Here is a 24,915-nt window from a genome sequence, read left to right as displayed (position 1 = left end):
ATTTCAATTTTCTTAAATTTGCCAAGGCTTGATTTGTGACCCAAGATATGATCTATCCTGAAGAATGTTCCATTTGCACTTCAGAAGAAAGTGTATTCTGTTGTTTTTGGATGGAATGTCCTATAAATATCAATTAGGTCCATCTTGTTTAATGTGTCAGTTAAAGCTTGTGTTTCCTTATTTATTTTCATTTTGTATGATCTGTCCATGGGTGAAAGTGGAGTGTTAAAGTCCCCTACTTTGATTGTTTTACTGTCGATTTCACCTTTTATGGCTGTTAGCATTTGCCCTACATATTGAGGTGCTCCTATGTTGGGTGCATAAATATTTACAATTGTTATATCTTCTTCTTGGATCGATCCCTTGATCATTATGTAGTGTTCTTCTTTGTCTTTTGTAATAGTCTTTATTTTAAAGTCTATTTTGTCTGATATGAGAATTGCTACTCCAGTTTTCTTTTGATTTCCATTTTCATGGAATATCTTTTTCCATCCCCTCACTTTCAGTCTGTATGTGTCTCTAGGTCTGAAGTGGGTCTCTTGTAGACAGAATATATACGGGTCTTGTTTTTGTATCCATTCAGCCAGTCTACGTCTTTTCGTTGGTGCATTTAATCCATTTACATTTAAGGTAATTATCGATATGTATGTTCTTATTACCATTTTCTTAATTGTTTTGGGTTTGTTGTCGTAGGTCTTTTCCTTCTCTTGTGTTTCCTGCCTAGAGAAGTTCCTTTAGCATTTGTTGTAAAGCTGGGTTGGTGGGGCTGAATTCTCTTAGTTTTTGCTTGTCTGTAAAGTTTTTAATTTTTCTGTCGAATCTGAATGAGGTCCTTTCTGGGTAGAGTAATTTTGGTTGTATGTTTTTCCCTTTCATCATTTTAAATATGTCCTGCCACTCCCTTCTGGCCTGCAGAGTTTCTGCTGATTGATCAGCTGTTAACCTCATGGCAATTCCCTTGTATGTTATTTGTTGTTTTTCTCTTGCTGCTTTCAATAATTTTTCTTTGTATTTAACTTTTGATAGTTCGATTAATATGTGTCTTGACATCTTTCTCCCTGGATTTATCCAGTATGGGACTCTCCGCTCTTCCTGGGCTTGACTGACTATTTCCTTTCCCATATTAGGGAAGTTTCCAACTATAATCTCTAGAAATATTTTCTCAATCCCTTTCTTTTTCTCTTCTTCTTCTGGGACTCCTATAATTTGAATGTTGTTGCGTTTAATGTTGTCCCAGAGGTCTTTGAGACTGTCCTCAATTCTTTTCCTTCTTTTATCTTTTTTCTGCTCTGTGGTAGTTATTTCCACTATTTTATCTTCCAGGTCACTTATCTATTCTTCTGCCTCAGTTATTCTGCTATTGATTACTCTAGAGAATTTTTAATTTCATTTATTGTGTTGTTCATCATTGTTTGTTTGCTCTTTAGTTCTTCTAGGTCCTTGTTAAACGTTTCTTGTATTTTCTCCATTCTACTTCCAAAATTTTGGATCATGTTTACTGTCATTACTCTGAATTCTTTTTCTGGTAAACTGCCTATTTCCCCTTCATTTGTTTGGTCTGGTGGGTTTTTACTGTGCTTCTTCATCTGCTGTGTATTTCTCTGTCTTCTCATTTTGCTTAACTTACTGTGTTTGGGGTCCCCTTTTCGCTGGCTGCAGGTTCCTAGTTCCCATTGGTTTTGGTGTCTCCCCCCATTGGCTAAGGTTGGTTCAGTGGGTTGTGTAGGCTTCCTGGTAGAGGGGAATGTTGCCTGTTTTCTGATGGATGAGGCTGGATCTTGTCTTTCTGGTGGGTAGGACCACATCCAGTGGTGTGTTTTGGGGTGTCTGTGACCTTATTATGATTTTAGGCAGCCTCTGTGCTAATGGGTGGGGTTGTGTTCCTCTCTTGCTAGTTGTTTGGCATGGGGTGTCCAGCACTGGAGTTTGCTGGTCGTTGAGTGGAGCTGGGTCTTAGCATTGAGATGGAGATCTCTGGGAAAGCTATCCCTGATTGATATTACAAGGGACCAGGAGGTCTCTGGTGGACCAATGTCCTGAGCTCAGCTCTCCCACCTCAGAGGCTCAGGCCTGACACCCACCCAGAGCACCAAGACCCTGTTAGCCACATAACTCAGAAGAAAAGGGAGAAAGGGAATAAAAAAGAAAGAAAGAAAATAAAACAAAGTTATTAAAATAGAAAATTAAAAAAATAAGTATTATGAAAATAAAAAAGTAATTTAAAAAAAGAAGAGAGCAACCAAACCAATAAACAAATCCACCAATGATAACAAACACTAAAAACTATACTAAAAAATGCGGACAGACAGAACCTTAGGACAAATGGTAAGAGCAAACATATATAGACAAAAACACACAAAGAAGCATACACATGCACACTCACAAAAAGAGAAAAAGGAAAAAATTATATATATATATATATATATAAAAAAGGAATAGAGCAAACCAAATCAGTAAACTAATCTACCAGTGATAATAAGCTGTAAATACTAAACTAAGATTAATATAAAACTAGAAACATATTAGACGCAGAAAGCAAACCCAAGTCTACAATTGCTCCCAAAGTCCGCCACCTCAGTTTTGGGATGATTCGCTGTCTCTTCAGGTATTCCACAGATGAAAGTTACATCAAGTTGATTGTGGAGGTTTAATCCACTGCTCCTGAGCCTGCACAGAGAAATTTCTCTTTCTCTTCTTTGTTCGCACAGTGCCTGGGTTTCAGCTTTGGATTTCCCCTGCCTCTGTATGTAGGTCACCCGCTGGTGTCTGTTCTTTACCCAGACAGGAGGAAGTTAAAGGAGCGGCTGATTAGTGGGCTCCGGCTCACTCAGGCTGGGGGCAGGGAGAGGTACGGAGTGTGGGGCGAGCCTGCAGCGGCAGAGGCCGGCATGACATTGCAACAGGCTGAGTCACGCCGTGTGTTCTCCCTGCGAAGTTGTCCCTGGATCACGGGACCCTGGCCGTGGCGGGCTACACAGGCTCCCAGGGGGGTGTGGATAGTGACCTGTGCTTGCACACAGGCTTCTTGGTGGTTGCAGCAGCAACCTTAGCGTTTCATGCCTGTCTCTGGGATCTGAGCTCATAGCCGAGCCTCGTGCCCATCTCTGGAGCTCATTTAGGCGGTGCTCTGCCTTTTGTGGGCAGACAGGGAAGGAATCCCCTCTCCTCATGCACCCTGAAACAATGGTCTCTTGCCTCTTAGGCAATTCCAGACTTTTTCCTGGACCCCCTCCCAGCTAGCTGTGGTGCACTAGCCCCTTTCAGGCTGTGTGCATGCAGCCAACCCCAGTCCTCTCCCTGGGGTCTGACCTCCGAAGCCCGAGCCTCAGCTCCCAGCCCCCGCCCACCCCGCCGGGTGAGCAGACAAGCCTCTCAGGCTGGTGAGTGCTGGTCAGCACTGATCCTCTGTGCGGGAATCTCTCCACTTTGCCCTCTGCACACCTGTTGCTGCGCTCTCCTCCACGGCTCTGAAGCTTCCCCCCAACCCACCCCCCATCTCTGCCAGTGAAGGGGCTTCTAGTGTGTGGAAACCTTTCCTCCTTCACAGCTCCCTTCCCACTGGTGCAGGTCCCGTCCCTATCCTTTTGTCTCTGTTTATTCTTTTTTCTTTTGCCTTACCCAGGAACGTGGAGAGTTTCTTGCCTTTGGGGAGGTCTGAGGTCTTCTGCCAGCATTCAGGAGGTGTTCTGTAGGGGTTGTTCCACATGTAGATGTATTTTTGATGTATTTGTGGGGAGGAAGATGATCTCCATGTCTTACTCCTCCACCATCTTGAAGGTCCTCCCCTCCATTTTAAATATAGCAGTGCGTGCATGTCAATCCCAAACTCCCTAACTATCCAAGTTTTTCTCTGAAATGGGAGGGCTTAAAATCAACCTTTTTTTTAAAGTGTAGATTTCTCAGTTCAGCCCTAATTTGATATTCTGGGCATGAGTACCTCTTGTTGTGATTAGCGTTTGTCCTTTCCATTTTATTACACCTAAAGCGAATACAGATGTCTCCGTGCAGAGTACGCTTTAAGAAACCCTTCCGCCCAGCCCTCCGGCAGTGTGGTCAATGTTCCCTGCCTGCCAAGTGTGTGTACTGGGAGTGTGCAGCTGAGAGCAGATGGTACCACCCTCCATCGGGAGGGACCTCACCAATCTGGAAGAGAAGCCTTTGCAGGACCTATCATTTTCCCTAAAGCTGGTGTCATGAACCTGGCCATGTTTGCTCCAACAGACTAGCTGCATGCTGGGGGTGTAGTGTTTCTCAAGGGGATGCTATGGCCATTTCAGATGAGATGGTTCTTGATGGTATAAGACTGGCCTGCTCAAGGCAGGACATTTAGCACCCTCGGCTCTTGACCAATAAAGGCCATTAGCAATCCCCAGTCACTGTGATGAGCTAAATCAGACAGGCAACACCTCCCACCCCCTCAGTGAACTTTCCCCATGAGGCAGTACTGGCCCTGGATGAGATTTTGCAAATTCACAGGATGCCAACGATATTCAGGAAAATAAAGATGTGAAAGCTGTGACTGATAAATGTAAGGTACTTCAAGGAGCCAGACTGATTTTTAATGACACGTGTGACACACATTCAAAATACTTCTGATGGTGAAACGAGCTCCACATTCAGCCTCTTCTGACCTCAAACATGGACAGGGAGTTAGCCAGAAGCATGTGGCTTTTCTACAACATAATAAGAGTGAGGAGAGCTAACTCTTAGGTGGTACATACGTCATGCCAGTCACTGTTAAGCACTTTGCGTATATTAACTCATTTAATCCTTCCAACAACCAAGAACACTATGAGGTAACTATTGCTAATATTGTCCCATTTCACAGATGAGAAAGCAGGCACGGAGAGATAAGTGACTTGCCCAAGGTCACACAGGTAGTTAATAGAGGCAGGATTCGAGCCCAGCCTCTCTGGCTCCAGAGACAGATGTTTACCACCCATGCTTGGATGAGGATGTGGAAATGAAGTTCCCCACCCCCGGAGCTCTGTAGACATCGAGCTCTGCCTGGTTACTGTCACTGCAAATGCCGCAGCTGTGCAATACATAGAAAAATGAGTTCCTCTGAGACTGGGAGTTTTCTGAGAGGTGGTGGATCATGTTTCAAGTATCAGGAATAGGATATGGAATCATGATCTGGGTGGAAACTATGGTTGATAAATTATAAGATTTTTGGTTTCATGACCCCTTTATGCTCTTAAACATTGCTAATGACTCTGAAGAGCTTTTATCTATGTGGGTTATATCTATTGATATTTACTGTTTTAGAAACTAAAACTAAGAAACTTACAAATGCTTATTTATTAACTTATTTAAAAATTACAATAATAAACACATTCCAGGTTAACATATATAACATAATTTGATCCAAAAAATACATTTTCCAAAACAAACTTAGTGTGAAGAGTGGCATCGTGTCCATTTTTGCAATCTCTTCAATGTCTGCCTTGAATATCCTCATGTCTTCTCTGCCTTCAATCTGTTGTGATCTGCCTTTTAGGTCAAAGTATGTGAAGAAAAAAATATGGCCTCACCCAGATATATAGTTGGAAAAGGGAGGAGTATTTTAACCTTTTCAGATAATTGTAGCTATTCTTCTCTGATACTGTACCAGAACTCCATAAGCAACGGTTTCTTAAAGTTTAGCTACAATACAATAAAGTACCTGGAATCACATCAATGAACTTACTATACACTGCTGCATTAAAATCCATTGGTCTATTTTGCCCTTTGAATGAATCTTTTACCCATACATTCTGTGTAACAGTATGCATTGATGATTTAGAAGTTAGTGATTTATGGTTAAGTAGATCTTTCTAAAGTTGACATATTTCATTATACATTATCAGTCAGTCATTAATAGCACTACTCACTTCATCAGAAAAGTATTAAAGCATTGGTAAATTGTCACACTCTCTATGGCAGGCACAAATTTTCCAAAATTGAAGTCTCAACTTTATCATTGGCAACCACTACTATGAGTTCTTTTCCTTGAAGTGACAGGCTTACTTTAAAAGAAAGTTTGCCACACACTCAAGTTTGAATAAACATAGTTTGTCTGTCAATCATTCTTTCAAGTAAGAACAGCATCCCCTACAAAAGCTTCCTAGTTTAGCTCCCATTCAACTTAAATCACATGAATGCTTTTCCTAGAGACAAACCTGCGTACTTTGCTCTGCAAAGATGTTTTATGTGTACTTTCCATTTTGTCACACAGAATATTAAAATACATGTACTCAAGGATTGAGATTTAATAAAATGGGTAATTTTTAACTGCATCGTTAAAGTCATTCTTAAGTGAAATTGGCCTTCTTTCTTTTTACAGTGACTGTATGTCACATAGAATGAGGTCAGGTGCTACTAAGGCACCAGCACTTTTATTCACCACTGGTTTTATACCAACAATGCAAATATCAACACAGAGACAAAGTCAAATAATGTCTTAGTGTTCATATGATGATGATTTTGACTTTGTGGACATAGCAGAAAGGGCCTTGGGAATCCAAGGGGTCCACAGATTACACTTCGAGAACCCCTCTTCTGGCACATCACACCCACATGAAAGAACAGAGGGCACAAGTGTTAGATTCAAAGTGTCTAGACATCAGTCCTTGAGCCACTCCTTACTATCAAAGTGACCTTGGGTAAACCAGGTAATCTCTCTGAGACTCAGTTTCCTCACTTGGAAAATAGAATCAACCCAATCTGTTGGTCAAGGGTATGCAAGAGTAGGAACAAAATACATTCTAAAAATCAATTTCATTCTTTCATTCATTCATTCATTTCCCCCAGAATCTTAGGGGAGGAATTAGGAGACAACTACACCAATTTCTGCTGGTGTGTCGGGAGGCATGTTACCGCAGAGGAAAAGGTAATTGTGAGATAGAGGTAGGTGATAAGGGGCTGGAGCCGTGGAAACCCTGCCACCCAGCCCCAGACACTGCAGGGGCTCCTCTTCTGGTCTGGCCCCTCCAGGGGGCTCTTGGTGAAGCTGAGTTCAGCCACCTTAGGCCACAGCGACTGCAAGATAGCCCCATGCTGCTGGCCCCATTTCCCCACAGAACCCGTTGCTGGTCCCAAATGCATGTGCATCTGTGCGTTGCACTCCCACACACAGGTCCTGGCACGCTAAGTCTCCCACCTCAGAAAGCAGATTGGAAAGCAAGATTTTTTTTTAACATTTTTTTTTGAATTGTATTTTATTTTTTTATACAGCAGGTTCTTATTAGTTATCCATTTTATACATATTAGTGTATATATGTCAATCCCAATCTCCCAATTCATCCCACCACCACCCCTCCCACCACCGCTTTCCCCCGTTGGTGTCCATACGTTTGTTCTCTACATCTGTGTCTCTATTTCTGCCCTGCAAACCAGTTCATTTGTACCATTTTTCTAGGAAAGCAAGATTTTAAAAGTGATATTGTTACTGCGTACAAGCTCCCTCTGCTCACCACATGACAGGCCAATAAATCAGGAGACAAGGTGTTGAGGAAAGGAATAGCAACTTTATTCAGAAAGCCGGGAGTCTGAGAAGTTGGCAAACTAATGTCCTAGAGTACCATCAGGGTCTGGATGCTAGTTTCTTTTATAGGACAGAGATGGGGAGGAGGTGAGGAAGTAAAGTAAAAAGGCCATAAGTCTTGCAAAACATCTCCTGGTTTGGCCAGCCTAGGGGAGGTGATGTGTTAATTTCTTCTTTCTTGCAGCCATTCACAGGTAGGCAGGGTCAGAATGTTTCCCTGTGAGCTGAACTAAAGCACTTTAGTTTAACATTTAGGCAGAGGGGCAATGTTCCCCGAGGGAGGCCATTATGTATGCCAATAGCTATAGACAACATCCTTTTAGTGATCATAGTAACAAATAGCAACAGAGAGCAAAGGTTAAAGTAAAAGAAACAGATCCAACATGGAGTCAGATTTTGTTCTTCCCTGTTACAATATTTTTTATATAGAAACCATTAGGTCTGATCTTTTAAGTACATCACCCTCCCACTATAGTGCTTTATTAGTTACAACGAGTTCTAGCGGCAGGCCTCACAAAAGATCGTGATAGCCCGATGTGTCATTCACAGATACTGGGAACTGCCGTTTTAAATATCCTTCCTCCTCAGGATTCTATCCCAGGACATTCCTTCCACAGTCTCTCAACTTGCTGTGCTTTTAATTTGCTATTTGATGTGATTCTAAGTAAAGAAAAATTTTTACATGATTAGCATAGATTTTACAGTTTATCTTCATACTGTGCAATGCCCATTTGTTTCAAATGCAAACAGAAGAGCAGTTAACTGCTGTGCAGAATCTCTGAAAATTACAGCATTTGCATGTTCTAGCTCAGGTATGCATATGTATTTAATTCTTTAGCAGAGCATTGTAAAGGCTACACAAATGGTACTCCATGGTTTTCATTTCACTTCTTGATATGCGCATATTCTACCAACATTCTCTGCATTTGACTTGCCGATAGTAAGGACGCTGTGAAAAGAAAGGAATAATGGATTGTTTTTTCTTTCCTCTTCTTCTCTGTCATCATTTTCAGCATAAGTGATTGGCTACTACAGGGAAGTAACGTAGTAAGAAAGGATAGGACAATGTTCTTCGGTTGCTTGCCTTTTTTCTGTGTTCAAAACAATTTTGGTTCAAACAGAAGGGGTAGCCTCTCGGGGCTGTCAGCTCCCTGCTTAGTGGACTATGCACTCGTAGCTGTCATATGCTTACCTTGTTCTGTCTCTGAGTCCCCCTGAATGCCACTCCCCCATCCCCACATCGTGGATCCACCATAATGCTGTGCTTGTGGTACATCCTGAGCACTAGATACGAAGAGAGAGCAGGAACGGGGAGGCATGCCTTTACACCCATCTCTACTGCTCAGAACACGCTCCATTGTCCCATCAGCCTTCCTTTACAAAACCCAAGTTCAAAGATAAAATTATTAAGAATTTCAACATGGTGACAGCAGAGATTTCAACCAAGCTCAGGGCCCTCTTGAGTACATGGCCCTCATGTGCCTCTCAGGTCACACACCCAGGAAACTGGCCCTACCCCATTGCCTCTACTCTGGCCACATCGGTCTCTGCAGTCCCATGTCCCTTCCTTCTGAAGGGCACTACAGTGTGCTGCCCCCTCCGCCTGAAACTCAGTCCCCTCTCTCGTGGCCTGGGTGCCTCCCTGTTTCTCTTCCTGTGATCTCAGCTGAGCCATCACATCCTTAGCTTAGACCTCCCTGCCTGACCTGCCCAGGTCAGAAGTCTCTTAGCACCAAGAAGCCCTCCTTCAATGCGTGTATCACCATCGCCATCCTTCATAAAGGTAGCTGATTATCTGATTCCTTATTTCCCTCCCACACGTGACTGCCAGCAGCTTATAGGCCAAGGTTTTGTTCATCACTGTTTTGCCAGTGCTGGGTGCACGGTCCCCAATAAATATGAGGTGAGTGAATGGATGAATAAACGAATGAATGTTTTTGCAACCAGAACACACAGGTCAGATGAAGAGGTGGGATAAATGAGTGTGGCATGAATTCTAGTTTTTGTTTAAAGGGGGCTAAGTCCCATCTCAGTCTGAGCTGGTGCAAACTAAGTGAGCATGGCATCGCCCTTGTGAACTTCACGGTCTCTTCTAGGAGGTAATGAGGACTTGAGGATCGGGTATCTTTATCCCTTAAGGTATACAAGTCGTTTTTTATGTGTCTCCAGCCCCAGCATGGTGCCTTGCACTTACTTACTCCATCCTCAAAAAATTCTGGTTCTATTGAGTTGAATTGAGCTGAATTTAGTTCGATGAAATTACATTGCCCTGAGGTTTACTTTTTCTTACCTTCCCCTTATGTCTGCATTTCTCCCTCCTCCTTTGCCTTTTCCTCCTTCCTCTCCTTTCTTCTTGTTCAGGATTTCTGAGCCTTGAGAACTACTTTAGGTGTAATCAGATAGCTCCAACAGAAAATGACCCTCATTTATATTTAGTTTAATTGGACTCTTCAAAGAGAAATGGTCTGGTCTGATGGGTCTTAGAATCATGGCTGTAGTTGGGCACTCCAGAGAACACCCCAGAACCAGTCTGGGCTCATTCGCTGCTAATATTCCCACATTGGCATTGATCTTGGGATAGAATCTCAAGGCAGACATGTCAGAAGTCCATCCCTTCAACCCCAGCCAATTCAGAGCAGAAATGAAACTTGAGGATGCCTGTTCTCCTGCCCTGAAGGCTGCAGAGCTAGCCTTGTCCGAGAGGCAGTAACTGGCCTGAGCAACAGCGATGGAATGGGAACCAGCCTTCTTGTTAGAGCCTGGCCCACAAGCTGTCTGTCTTGTCCATTATTCCACAACTACATTTGAGAAATGGCCAGGAGGGAATGTAGTGAAAGTGGAGTGTTCATAATGAAATTGAGGATCGACGAAATAATAAAAAACAAAAGCCTAAATGTAAAACTAGTATTGACTGACCATCTCAGAAAACATTGTCAGTAAGAGATCGGGGCACCTTCCTATATGTAAAATGGGGTGGGGACTTCCTCTCCTGAGTGAGCCTTGAGTGGGAATGTAGAATGTTACTGGAAGCAATTCCCTCGGCGGTCCCCTTAGAAGTAATGGGGCTGCTTGGAGACGGCGCGGTGGGGCAGAGAGGGCGTGGAGTTACGACTCAGCCATACTTGGGGTTTGCACCAACTTCCGCTCTGTGACCTTGAGCAAGTAATAACTCCTTTGATCCTTTTTGCTGTTGTTGTTAATTTGTACAGATTGGTATAAAACACCTGCCTTGCAGGGTTGTTGTGACGATTAAACCAGATCACCTGGGCAGAGGTACAAAGCTCGATGCCTGACACACAGCAGCCACGCAGCCGCGTTACCCCTTCTCCTCACGGTGCCTGTGCTTTGTGGGCAGATGCCTGGTCACCCTGAGCCTGAGGCCCCCCTTAAACTCCAGACTGTAGGCACCTCATCCTGGTCGCAGCAGTGCAGCTGGGGCAATGTCAGACCAGGCTTGGGGCATGTCAGGTAGATGTTCTCCCTGCAACATTATCTCCTGGGCCCTTTTACAGGTGACACAGTTGAAACCCAGAGAGTCACTATAATTTGACTAAATCAACAAGTCAGTAGTGAACCTGGAACGTGACTCAAGCCCCTGGGCTCAAGCCTGTGTTTCACTCCCCAGCAGCCTATAGCTGGACACCTTGCTGCCCGTGTCATGTGACACTCACACACCCCTTTGCTCTATGAAGGGTCTTTCTGGACATCTGCACATCGTCTCCCCAACAAGCCTGTAAGCTCCCTCAACACAGGAAGAGAACGTGTCTCAAATCTTCAGTACTTTCCAGGACACTTACTACAGGGCTTACAGTCAGGGTTCAAGAAACAAATATCCATCAACTGAGATAAAGAAGATATTTTCGTGGTCTTGTTTTAATGCTGAGAAATAGCTATAATACACATGAACCCAGCTGACGGAGAGAAATGTATTCATTTCACAACATGGTCAGCTCTTTAAGAAGTTGGCTTTTCAGGCTCCACAGGGATTCTGGAACTCACATAAACTCACCCCCGCTGTTTGGAGAGAACATGGCAACTCCAAGTGGTGTCCCTGTCCCCGCAGGGAAGTGGTAGGTGAGAGACGTGAAGGGGGGGAGGCGAGAAGGGGGAGGAGGCTACAGCAACGCGGGGCGCTTAAACCAAGAGTAAAGGACAGAGCCAAGCAATGCTGCTCACATTTACTGAGCAAACAGATCACCTGGGGACCCTCATTAAGTTAGCAGATGCAAACTATTATATATAGGCTGGGTAAACAACAAGGTCCTACGATATAGCACAGGGAACTATATCCAATATCCTGTGATAAACTATATAGAAAAGAATATAAGGGCTTCCCTTGTGGCGCAGTGGTTGAGAGTCCGCCTGCCGATGCAGGGGACACGGGTTCGTGCCCCGGTCCGGGAAGATCCCACATGCCGCGGAGCGGCTGGGCCCGTGAGCCATGGTCGCTGAGCCTGCGCATCCGGAGCCTGTGCTCCACAACGGGAGAGGCCACAACAGTGAGAGGCCCGCGTACCGCAAAAAAAAAAAAAAAAAAAGTATATATATTCTTTCCATTATATATATTCTTTCCATTATATATATATAATCGAATCACTTTGTTGTATAGCAAAAATTACACAATATTGTAAATCAACTATACTTCAAAAAAAAAAAGACATCATGGACACACCAGAAAAAAAAAAAAAGATGCATATACTGACTCAGGAGGTCCAGGTGGTACCTGGGAGTCTGTATTCCTAACAAGCTCCCCAGGGATGCCCAGGCCGCTGCTTCACAGAGCACACTTTGAAGAATCAAGGGTGTTGTCACAAAACAAAAGACACTGAAAGCTTTGGCCTTTGTCTCCTTTCCTCTGCAGTCATTTGTCTTTTGACCGCGGGCAAGTTCCTTAATCTCATACTGGGCAGAGGGCAAACGAGAAACCTCCTGGGAAAAGGGGCAAAGTGAGATATCAGCCAGCTCCCTGCTTGATGAGCACCCACACACCCCACTTTTTCTGCCGGGTACACCGGATGGGGCACATTTCAGTTTTACCATCCAGGACATGAACGTGTTGGTCTGAGTTTCTAAAGGCCGCTTCTTTTTTTTTTTTTTTTTTGTGGTACGCGGGCCTTTCACTGTTGTGGCCTCTCCTGTTGCGGAGCACAGGCTCCGGACGCGCAGGCTCAGCAGCCATGGCTCACGGGCCCAGCCGCTCCGCGGCATGTGGGATCTTCCCGGACCGGGGCACGAACCTGTGTCCCCTGCATCGGCAGGCGGACTCTCAACCACTGCGCCACCAGGGAAGCCCAAAGGCCGCTTCTGCATGGACAATTATCTGTGTGGAGGAAATGGTCTGGTTTTGGGTTTGCAAATCTGGTCCAGTCGAAGCTCTGTGTTCAGTGTGGCCGTTCTCAGGATCCCCGCTCTCTGCCTTCCATCCTCCTGCAGGGGAAATCTGTGCATTCAAGATCCATGGCCAGGAGCTGCCCTTCGAGGCTGTGGTGCTCAACAAGACGTCGGGAGAGGGCCGGCTCCGCGCCAGGAGCCCCATCGACTGTGAACTGCAGAAGGAGTACACGTTCATCATCCAGGCCTATGACTGTGGCACAGGGCCCCAGGAGACGGCCTGGAAGAAATCGCACAAGTGAGTGACCTGATGGAGCTCCCTGGACCCCTCCCACCCCTGCCCTCCCATCTCCATTCACACGCTGCTCTTCAGATATGCATATGCAGTGGTCACACCGTGCTGCTCCGGCCAGCCCGACTGCTGGCCAGGTCCCCAGGCCCCTACAGGCATCAGCGCGGGCCTCCTTCTACCCCTAGAATACTCCACCCCTCTGCTCCCCATGAAGATACTCCTATTTTTACCATCAGGACTGAGTTCAGATGTCACTTCCTCTGGGAAGCCTTCTGTCAGCCAGCCCATCCCTGCAGACCTCGTTGGGACCTTTCCCTGGATTTCTGCCAGGCCATGTGCTTCTCTCCATCACAGCACTTTTCATCTGGGGTTGTAACTCTCAAATAGAGTTTAGCTCAGCCCCTAACCCAGAGTAAGAGTGGTTCAATTCTTACTGGTTGGAGTGAATGAATAGCGGAGGGAATGAGGAGATAGAGGAAATGCATCACCTAAAGCTCTGTAACTAGGAAGGTCAGAGAAGGGGAGGCACCTCTCTGGGGTGGATTCATCTCAGAGGATAGGGGCAGGGACAGGTAAAGGGGTCTCAATGGGAGGGAAGACAGAACACTCAGACAACAGCCGCCCCGACTGTCTTGTGGTCTCTCTACTCTCCTGACCTTGGGACCTGAGTCAGTACCTGTGGGAGGTGTGGGAGGATGGTGTGATCCTTTCTTTACCACCATCTCTTCCTTCCTGTGTGTGGTCCTAGGGCCGTGGTCCATATCCAGGTGAAGGACGTCAATGAGTTTGCTCCCACCTTCAAAGAGCCGGCCTACAAGGCTGTCGTGACAGAGGGCAAGATCTACGACAGCATCCTGCAGGTGGAGGCTGTCGACGAGGACTGCTCCCCACAGTACAGCCAGATTTGCAACTATGAAATCGTCACAACTGATGTGCCTTTTGCCATCGACAGAAACGGTGAGTGTCCTGAGAGGACCCCGGTGAATGGAAGCAGGGAAACAGCTCCACCCCCCACCCCTTTGAAGGCCAAGTGAGGGCTCTGAATGCACTTGGCAGGTGACGCCTCCCTTGCTATCCCTGATGTAGGCTCTGTAACCCAGAACTCAGCCCTGCGCTAGAAGGGATGACCTTACGTAATCAGCAGCCCGGCCAGGTCTAAAACACCCCGGAAACCTCCTCAGTGAATGGTCTATAGAACTCACAATGCCACACATTTGGGTACTGAAGACAGGTTGGTTTTCTGGTAGAATTTTCCTGCCGTCATCCAGATGTGAGCCACGCCATCAACTCAGCCACATCTGAGTTTCCTGTATAACACGTGTAACATTAGCCACACCACAGCAATCTGCTCCCAGACAGAGAGAAGCTAAAAGAGAAGGCGGAGATTTTGGAAACACCGTCCAAGCTATAGATCCATTCAGGAGTCTTTAAAGCTCTTGCCAAGGGTTTTTGAGAACTTATACCCCAGTGAGAATGAGGAATGAAAGACCCCTCCCACCACACTCCAATCTCAAACTAAGCTTACTGAACTGAAAAGAATCCTAGAAAGCCATTTGGATATTTCCCCATCACCATTATTAAAAAACTCATTGCAGTGTAAACACCACAGCCAGAGACCCAATCAACTCAGCCCACTTTAACTGTAATTCTCAGTAACTTGATATTAATCAAGTATATTGTCTCATTATTAGCATGAGTGTGTGGGCGTACGTACATTATCCTCACTTTGTTTCAAATAGGATTTAACTGCTCAGTGATGGCAAAGTTGCAAAACCTGAGGCTCATCCACGCCACAAATGTTTATTAAGTGCCAGGTACAGTGCTGGGAACTGGGAATAGAGATAGAGGGGAAGTCAAAACAGAAGTGGGCCTGCCCACATGGAGCTTACCCTCTAGCAAAAAAAATCAAAATAAAAAATAGAAAGTCAGGCAGAGTCAAGGGTGAGGGTGGGGCACAAAGCGTGCCATGAACCAGGGTTAGGCAGCGAATTAGCCCTCAGCCTCCCGGTAGCCCATGCCTAGAGGGAAATACCATCAGTCACCTGCTCGCCAATCTTCAGTGCTTCCTGTGTTTCTTGATGTTGAGACCAGGGAGAAACTTACCCTGTGACAGAGTCTTCTGCATCCTGAGAATTGCAGCAGATTCCATAGGGCATGGAGGCCAAGGAGACACCCTCATCCTTGGTCTCCTGGAGTTTATGATCTGTCTCAGAAGATGAAACCAATATTCATCAAACAGACAAAATGGTAATAAGGAAGTTTCCTTAAAAGATGCTCAAACATGTGGCCAGCGTCATACACCTGGACATCACTAGAGGCTAAGTGTGTAGGACACAAGATCAACGCATGAGAAAGCGAAGGAGAGAATACTGGACTTTAAAGTTCGGTTCAGGACTAACAAGCAGGTGATTTCAATTAGAAGAACTGCTCCTGATAGCTTTTCCTACAGGCCCTATGAAGTGGCTGGCCTGTCCCCACCACACAGACATACATGACACACGCACACACGTACACACACACACACGCCACTCTACAAAATATGAAACAACTGCTTTGTGTGTTTCTGGTCCCCTATGATCAGCTGTGCTGTCTATGTCCACAAGAGCTGTGGAACTTGGGGAGTGACAAGTCCTTGCTGAAGAGCTAGACTGGACATGGGGGAGGGTATCTGGAACAAGTGGTCAAGCTGCCCTTGGCCTCCTGCTTAGTTCTGGAGAGCCACGGACCCGGGAGAGAGGAGATGCAAATTCCTTCACCTGAGGGTAAACTGCCCCAGTCACGAAGATAATTACTCACCTTGATGAGCCATTTCGCTAACACATGCCAATTTATTTACCTAGCTGTCTCATTAAAAGTGAGTAATGGTCCTTTGCCGGGCCTTTGCCTCCAGCATTGGTTTACAGCCTGAGATGAAGAGGAGAGCCGACATGCTGGGAGCGTGCCGCCCCCCCCCCCACCCATGTCGAGGTTTACAAAAGCATTTCTCAAGTAATGAAGGCAGGACCTAAGGGCAGACGCAGAAGCAGCTCCCATTCTAATGAGCTTCCCAGTTGGCCCTTATCCATCACTTCTCCCAGTGACCTTCCCAGCTCCTTGAAGAAGTTCTTTGCATGCACATTTGAAAAAGTGCTGCTGGGCTTCCCTGGTGGCGCAGTGGTTAAGAATCCACCTGCCAATGCAGGCGACATGGTTCCAGCCCTGGCCCGGGAAGATCCCACATGCCGCAGAGCAACTAAGCCCGGCGAACCACAACTACTGAGCCCGCGCGCCACAACTACTGAAGCCTGCACATCTACAGCCCTTGCTCCACAACAAGAGAAGCCACCGCAATGAAAAGCCCGCGCACCACAACAAAGAGTAGCCCTGGCTCACCGCAACTAGAGAAAGCCCGCGCGCAGCAACGAAGACCCAACGCAGCCGAAAATAAAATAAATTAATTAATTTTTTTTTAAAAAAAAAGTACTATTGAGTTGGGCTCCACTCATTCAGGCCCCAGGACTTTTTCTTTTAACGCAAGATTCAACCTCTTCCAACCAGAAGTCTTCAGCCCCCCTTCCCTTGAATTCCTCCCCTGAAAACTCATGGCAGTAAGAGTCCCTGCCCCACTGTGGGGTAGTGAGGCCTCAGGGAGAGGCAGTGCCTGGGGATGATGTTCACAGGTACTTAGCATATAGTGTTCCATTCATGGCGCCATGATTATTAGATATTTACCTGGGTGACTGGGACACGAAGGGTATTCATTCCTCATGGATTTACAGACTGAAATTGTGAGCCAATAACTGAGTTGGTGGCATTACCTCCCTCTTGGGAAATTCTGGATCCATTTCAGACGGCTTCCAGCCCCCCATCTTCTAGCATTTGGCTGGTGTCTCTGAGGTTGGGAGGGCCTCCTTCCTCACTTCCATTGAACTGATGGAAAAACTGATTCCTAAAGCATGAAGAGCTGGCCATATAGCAGCTGTCACCTCAGTGGCAGAGTGGGGACTGGAGCCAGGTCCCCCGAGTGTTGGTCCCAAAGCCTTTTCACCAGTGATATTATCACTGTCTTCAGTGACGTTTGACAGGAACACATGGCAGTGGTATTTAAGTTCAAAAATACAAAGGTGTCTTAATCCTATGCCTACCACTCTGTGTATGTGTGTGTGTGTGAGAGAGAGAGAGGTCCTTGACAAGCTACTTAAACCTGGCCTCAGATCCTCATTGTAACATGGGAATTAAGTATTGCACTCAGCCAGGGATGGGAATGATGGCTAAGGGAGCGTCAGGGCTCTCGGTGACACCCGGTCTCCACTTGGCAGACTTTTCTACCTTCCAAGCAGTGGTTGGTCTCATGCAGCCTCTGCTGAGCCCTCCACAGGCTGCCCTGGTGAGTAACAGGCATCGGATACCTATGAGCACAGTGTGTCCTCAAGTCTGTCTGTTCTCCAAGTACATGAAAACACTTCTCTTCCACCTGAATAGAAGAGAAACGCACGTCCTTTGTGGAAAACAAGGGAAGCATAGAAAAGTATAAGAAGAAGTAAGTCACCTGTTATCCCACCAAAGAGAACCACTACTGACATTCTACCAGCACTTCTTCTATGAAGCTCTTGAACAAAATAAGGCCACGCTTTCCTTGCTTTTCTTTATCTTCCCCTTTTCACTTAACATTCGATTGTGTGGATTTTTTCCATCCATAAACATGCTTCGTAATTAGCACTTTTAGCATGAACAGCAGTCCGTCTAAGCAGAGAATCAGGCTTAGCTTGTCTCTTCCTATTGGGCATCCAGTTTCTTTACTCTCTTTCAATGTAATCAAGAATGCTTAGATGAACATATTTGCACCTCTGTCTGCAATTTTTATCATTTTTTCTGGAGTCAGTTGTTAGACGTGGAATTGCATGGCCAAAAGGTATGAACACTTGCAAAGTGACTGGCCTGCATAAGTTTCCCACAGGGCGACTCCGATTTAAATTCCATCAGAAGGAGGGTGCAGGTAAGTGCACTTGTCTCATTGCAACCCCTACTCCACCTGAGGTTTTAAAAAATACCTTCACTATGACACGTGGTAGGTACGGATAGTTCTTTGAGAGTTAACCTTCCCAAGTTCATCTGGAACAGAGAAATAAGCCCAGAGATCAGAACTCACCTGGGTTAACTGTGGACTCGGTTCTCCTGAGAAGGCACCTCTAGGAGAAATCATTCACATGTGGGGAAAATAACACAATTGTCACAGAAGCAAAAAGGAGGGCTGTTTCTGATCTTTCAAAATGTTTTTAAATGTGTGACTTAGCCAGACACGACCCTTCCCTCTACAACCATCAGTGAAAATGTTATACTCTGAGGCTTCAAATCCTGTGCTCTGAAACCCATTCTCCCATGCGTGAAGTTGGTGGTGGAGAAGGTAGTTTCTCAGTTTCGTTAAGACTTCTTACAGAAGGGGAGCTGCCGTAAATGGAGCCAAGGATTGCGGGCTCGTGTGTTTATTTATTTTTCTACCGCAATCAGTAGTGTTTGGTCTGCTGAATGTCACACGGACAGTAAACCCTGAGCCTTCCTCTTCTACGAGGTGTATCTTTTGAGAGCCATTTAACTTTAAAGAAAGTTAAAACCTTTTGTTCAATTAGATGTTGCTGAAACATACTTCTCGTGGCCCTATTGCAGTGCTTCCACCTGGCAGAAGTCCTCCCCTGTGATGGCTCTAACCACGAACTAATTTATTAACGGAAGCCACAGGGAATGTTACCAACCCCACAGTGAGCTGTTGCAGATGTGCTTGGGACCCCGAGCTGAGACCAAAACACATATTTGGAGAAAAAGGAAAGGGATTCTGAACATCCGCCACAAGGCCAAAGATACAGCAAACACATTTTTATTCAGAGATTCTTGACCGGCTTTCTTAAAGGAAACTTGACTTCCAATCACTGGCTGCAGTTGCATTTTTAGAAACAGTCCAGAGCAGAGAGCAGAAGAAATGATTCCAATTCTTGGTCCAATGTCTTGGGCAACTTCGTACCCCCTGACCCTCCACACCCTGACCTATGCTCACGTTCATAGCACGTGCTCATGACCTCGTGCTGAGTACTGTCTTACTAATATTGAGTGATGGGTGGATGAATTTTTCCTATCTTTAACACGTGATGTGGCTTTTCTAATTTTCTGAGCTTTCTTGGGTCAGTCCCTGTTGTCTCAATTTGCATGAACAATATACATCAGTTGGCATGGAAGAAAACTCATTAAAAAGTTTCCCCTTAGTTTCGATGAAACAGAAAAATATACCTGAGTCACACAGACATAGGGAACAGACTTGTGGTTGCCAAGGAGGTTGTTTGGGATTAGCAGGTGCAAACTAGTATCACATAGGGTGGATGAACAAGGTCCTACAATATAGCACAGGGAAGTATATTCAATATCCTGTGACAAATCATAATGGAAAAGAATATGAAAAAGAATGTATATCTATGTATAAATGAATCACTTTGCTGTACAGCAGAAATTAACACAGCGTTGTAAATCAACTATACTTCAATAAATTTTTTTTTAATTTTAACAAAGGTGCACAAAAATGAAATATATATACCTGAGTCAGCCATTCCATGTTTGTGTATTTGCTTGTTGGTTTATTTGGGGTTTTTTTGTTTTTTTAACATCTTTATTGGAGTATAATTGCTTTCCAATGGTGTGTTAGTTTCTGCTTTATAACAAAGTGAATCAACTATACATATATATATGTCCCCGTATCTCTTCCCTCTTGCGTCTCCCTCCCTCCCGCCTTCCCTATCCCACCCCTCTAGATGGTCACAAAGCACCGAGCTGATCTCCCTGTGCTATGCGGCTGCTTCCCACTAAGTATCATCGGTTTTACATTTAGGAGTGTATATATGTCCATGCCACTCTCTTGATTTCGCTTCTGGCAAAGGATGATGATATCATTTGAATTCTAATTTGCTGTCAGCTCCACCACTGAAAAAAAAAAAAGCCAGAATGAAATTATTCTCAACAAAAGGAGACTTTAAGCGCTGGGAATCAAAAAGTAAAAAGTAGGGCTTCCCTGGTGGCGCAGTGGTTGAGAGTCCGCCTGCCGATGCTGGGGACACGGGTTCGTGCCCCGGTCCGGGAAGATCCCACATGCCGCGGAGCGGCTGGGCCCGTGAGCCATGGCCGCTGAGCCTGCGCGTCCGGAGCCTGTACTCCGCAACGGGAGAGGCCACAGCAGTGAGAGGCCCGCGTACCGCAAAAAAAAAAAAAAAAAGTAAGAAGTATTAAATGCACGTCAGGCCTTGATTAATTTTTTGAAACCAAAATTGTATTTCAGCAAAAATAGTCAATTAAAAGTTTGCTCATCAATTGTCAAAGATTTATTTCTGAACCATAATATCAAGCCCACAGGAACAAATACACACAAATGGCTCAGAAACAATGTCTGGTCTCTCTTGGAGGAGAAAAATGTCTTTGCCACCAGGGCAAGGAATCTGTTATTCTGTGTAGCTTTCAGAAGAGAGGTCACACGTTTTCTCGTATTGATTTTACTTCCTATTTGGTAGCAAAATAATGTGAGACGAGGCAATGAACATTCCTGGCGAAGAGCCCAGATGTTAAAAAATATGTGTCGGGACGTTTCTGAATTCCATCTTTTTCCCAGAGATTTCATGTCAGATGAGCATACGTTGCCCTACATTAGGGACACAGCCTAATGTAGGGTTAGTTTGGTGCAGTTTAGGGTGGTCTTCTGACGACCCCGTACTTAACACAACCAGTTGGGTTCCAGATGTGTGGGCAGAATTACCCGGCAGTTCCGTTGCACAGCTGGGGTGGCTCCAGCCGGCAGTTCCTGAGAATCTGCCACCAAGGCACAAGCAGGCCACACGTGGAAGCCACGCCCCTACTTGCCCTAGTCTTTACAAAGAGATAGGGAAAGGGGACATTTTATTCTGGTGAAGGTTGAAAGAGGGCAGAAGGGATTTTGAAGAACTGCAACGTGGTTAACTTGATCTGAAATGATTTTCAATGTCCCTGTATCTTCAGGCAACGTCAGGAACACGGAGAAGCTGAGCTATGACAAGCAACGCCAGTATGAGATCCTGGTGACCGCCTACGACTGTGGACAGAAGCCTGCAGCGCAGGACACCCTGGTGCAGGTGGACGTAAAGCCAGTTTGCAAGCCTGGCTGGCAAGGTGGGCCTGCTCTTGTCGGTACTGTTGGGTGAAGGCAGCTTGGCCATGTGTATAGGAGGTGCTGGACTTGCCTTCCAATCCTCACAGTGCATCACTAGAGGGATTTGTAAAGCACAGGCACCCTGCGGTGAGAAATAGAGTAGCCTGTTCGTTCTTACAACTCCTGGGCGATAGAGTACCCCCATTTTACAGCTGAGAATGTCCAAGCCAGCTCATCCAACTCGTGTGCCCAGTTTGTCCAGTGTGCCCTTTCTCAAGTCTCATGACCGCTTCCTATCAATAGGAATTGTCCCACAGTGCTCAGGAGAAAGGGCCAATTCACTTTACCTAAGAGTTCGGAGTTCAGCTGGTGCATTTCAAGTTTTAATAATTGCTCAGCACCTGGGGAAGGTTGCGTGTTCTTTGGGCTTGCACAGAGGGCGTACAGGCAGAGGCTGGAGATCCAGAATCCAGCCTCTGTGTTAGGGGGTTTCTAACGTGTTGGCTCTGGTAATGGAGAAGCAATGGCCTTCGATGGAGGTGGATATCTGTGCTAGTTTAGATCTTTTAGGATGCAAAGACAGAAGGTTCAGGTTACCCTTTGAGGATGCAGGTGTAGCAATGAACTAAGGGGAAATAAGGATGGGAAGGCCAGCTGCAGAGATGGAGCTCGCAGAGGATTGGATGGTTTATGGAATTAACAAGAGCTCTTGTGGTGGCACCAATAGTTCTGGTGGCCGAGCAGGGATGCTGGAGTTATCCCTGTGCCACCGTTTTGGTTGTTGATGCTGTCGCAGGGTTCTGCTTACACATAACTTAGGGCGCGCCATGGTTTCATCCACTTTGTGCCTCTGTCTGCTGCCTTCCCTTCATAGGTCTTAAAAGCTTCAGGGCCCCTGTTACATTCTACCTCTTTCTCTGTGTCTATCGCTCTGTATCTTTCATTCTAAACTCCCCAAGAGAGGGTGCGATTAGCTGTGTTGGTCGTTCATGTCCCTATGGGACAGGCTGACGCCAGACCACATATAGGTCACTGGTCAGACCTTGAATGGCTGCCTTTTAGGCAGGCATTTATTCCTAATCCAATTCAGCAGGCCAGACTGGCAGGACCTCATGGTGCAAAGCAAGGACACCTGAGGACCCACCTGGGTCATTGCCCTCAGATCGTCCCCTGCACAACTTTATCTTCCTTCATCTTGCAACTAGAAAGATGGGAGGGGGTAATTAAATCCACCTCTGGAGAGAACCGGAATCGCTTGCCTTTGAACAAAGTAGACAAGGTGAAATGCTGAGTAGGGGAGACACAGCTAAGACTTGTGAGAGGTAAAGAACAAAGGAGAGTCTTCTCTGTGTCTGTCTATTTCAAGCAAGAGACAGAGAAAAAGGAACAAGCCAGAGTGGGAATCTGTGTGTCCCTGACCTCAGGGGACCTGAACTCTGGTTGAGTGTAATTCACTTGACCCTGAGGACCCTGAGGGCACGATTCTGTCTCTTTTGTTCACAGTGGAATTTCTCAGGTTTAGCATATGTCTGGCCCCAATGGTAGGTGCTCAAGAAACAGTCATTGAATGAATGAACCCATGAATGAATGAATGAGAAGCTATCTGAGTGAAGAAGAACTCACCTTGTTTTATTTTGACGTGTAACAACTGGCCCCAGTGAAAGTCTCACTTTTGAAAAGAAAGCCTGGGAAGAATATAAAAGCTTTCTAAGCTCCGAACGAGCTCACAATGGGATTTAAGGTGAGGAAAGCAAAACACAAAGCCGTGTCTGGAGAATGAACCCAATCTTTTTTGTCTTTGATAAATAAGACACCTACAGATTTGGAATCACATTGAAATATATTTAAATGTAATTTCCTAATGGAGTTTGTACTTGTTTCAGTGTTCAATGTATGCAAAGTGAAACGTGTTGATAATGTTTCATTCTGCGTGTGAAGAATGCGTGGGGCCCCTACCTCGGGGCCTGAGGCTGTTTTCAGCTCTAGACAGGGAGGTCCAGGAGGCAGGGATGCTATCCATCTACTGGTGTGTCTGCAGCCCCAGCACGGGGCCAGGCACAAGGCAGGTGATTGGCAAGTGCTGAATGCATGAATGAATGGTGAAAAATGTACCTTTGTGTGGAACAAAGACGAGAAGGAAGCAGCACCTCCCTGCACCTGCTCACCGTGCCAGGCAAAGCGATGTAAGCAGGTGTAACGTCTGGACCAACTACGTGATGGTGGTTCCCTGCCTAAGTCTGCCAGCCTTGGGTGGGAGAAGGCGACACTGGATTCTCCATCACCCCCCTCCTCCCTCTAGCTCACCCACTGTAGACAGCCATTACGTCTGTCTCCCCAGCCATTGTCCCAGCAGGCTTTCAGATCACAGACAGGTCCTCCAAGATCTCAGATATGTGTGGTGATGGTCAAATTGTTTTCCTGGCATTCCTATCCCAGGCCCCAGACCTAGAGAGCAATCTTCCGTCCTACCACCATACTAGTCCACTTTACTCCTCCACTGGGGGCAACCGCCATTTCTGACCAGCCCATCTCGGGGCTGTTCTCTCTTCTACTCCTGGCCAGGGCTGCAGCCTCAGAGCTCAAAGTGCTCCTTTCTCCAGGGAAGAGTATGACCACAGGTCTCAGATATGTGTCTGGTGTCCAGCCCCTTCTCCCAGCTTTATGGAGCAAACTGGAGTGAGCCATGTTTTACTGGGTTGCTTTTTGTTTGTCTGCTTCGTTTTGTTTTGTTTTGTTAACCACAGATGAAGCAGGCTGTTCCTCACTGGGAGAGCCCATCCGGTTCCTAGGGGAAAGGCTGGTTCTTCCTGAAGCAGGTGTTGGGTGAAGGCTGCACTGTATAAAATAGGAGAGGAACCAAGAGACGGGAGGCCATTCAGGGCACAGTGAACAATGTCAGGAAGCCAGTCTGGCTTGCGGAGGGGGTGTGGACTGGGGAGCAAATAGGGAGCGAATTTGGAGCAGTCGGTGGAGGGGAGGGTTGGTAGCCAAGATTTCGGATGCCAGGGTGAGGAGCCGCGATGCTCCCCAAGCCCCTGGGACCCAGCTGTGAGTGCGGGCTCTGCGGACGTGTGCCAGGCGTAATTGCCCAGAAGAGAGGCTCCTCCCTGAGCTGGCTTCTCTCAAGCAATGACAGTCACCAAGCAATCGCAGTTGGCAGTTCAAATTCTTGTACCTGTTCTAGGTCATTCCCCTCCAGGCAGGAGGGGACTGCAGCATAGTGAAAGCAATCCATCATGCTCAGAGCCTTCTGTCTCCCCTGGACCACTCACTTCCAGTCAGTGCCATCACAAGCCCTTTCTGCGCTCATCTTGTCCCAGGGAGCTAGCTATGCTGGAGGAGCAAGGGACCTGCTCACAGCTAGAGCCCTCCCTTTCTCCCAGACTCCAGTGATGCCCCAGGGCATTGGTCCTCTTTTCCATCACAATAACCCCTTCCAGGAATGCAGGGCTGCAGCTTTCCCAAGGCGATGCTGGACTTACCCAGCTGTACACGAAGGACATCCCACCCTCTGGCTCTGCTGCCACCTGCCTTTCAGACCTTGGCTACGGCATCATCTGCTCGGGCTATGGTATTCCATTCTCTGTCTTTTTTCTGTGGGTGAATATTGTCCTCCCAGAAATGATATGGGCT

The 24,915-nt window shown here is 46.2% G+C and overlaps 1 protein-coding gene across 2 annotated transcripts in view; it reads left to right on the top strand.

Annotated features, from left to right (window-relative positions):
* The window catches only part of CLSTN2 (calsyntenin 2), a 652,733-nt gene that overhangs the window by 479,896 nt on the left and 147,922 nt on the right, over positions 1-24,915 (top strand). For both annotated transcript variants that reach the window (XM_067737667.1, XM_067737668.1), the window contains 3 exons: positions 12,959-13,154; positions 13,897-14,105; positions 21,153-21,302. In XM_067737667.1, coding sequence (XP_067593768.1) covers positions 12,959-13,154; positions 13,897-14,105; positions 21,153-21,302 — 555 coding nt within the window. The remainder of the gene's footprint in view (positions 1-12,958; positions 13,155-13,896; positions 14,106-21,152; positions 21,303-24,915) is intronic.

Source organism: Pseudorca crassidens, chromosome 5, assembly GCF_039906515.1.
Source record: "Pseudorca crassidens isolate mPseCra1 chromosome 5, mPseCra1.hap1, whole genome shotgun sequence".
Taxonomy (NCBI): Eukaryota; Metazoa; Chordata; class Mammalia; order Artiodactyla; family Delphinidae; genus Pseudorca; species Pseudorca crassidens.
This window is presented reverse-complemented; position numbering and strand designations above follow the sequence as displayed.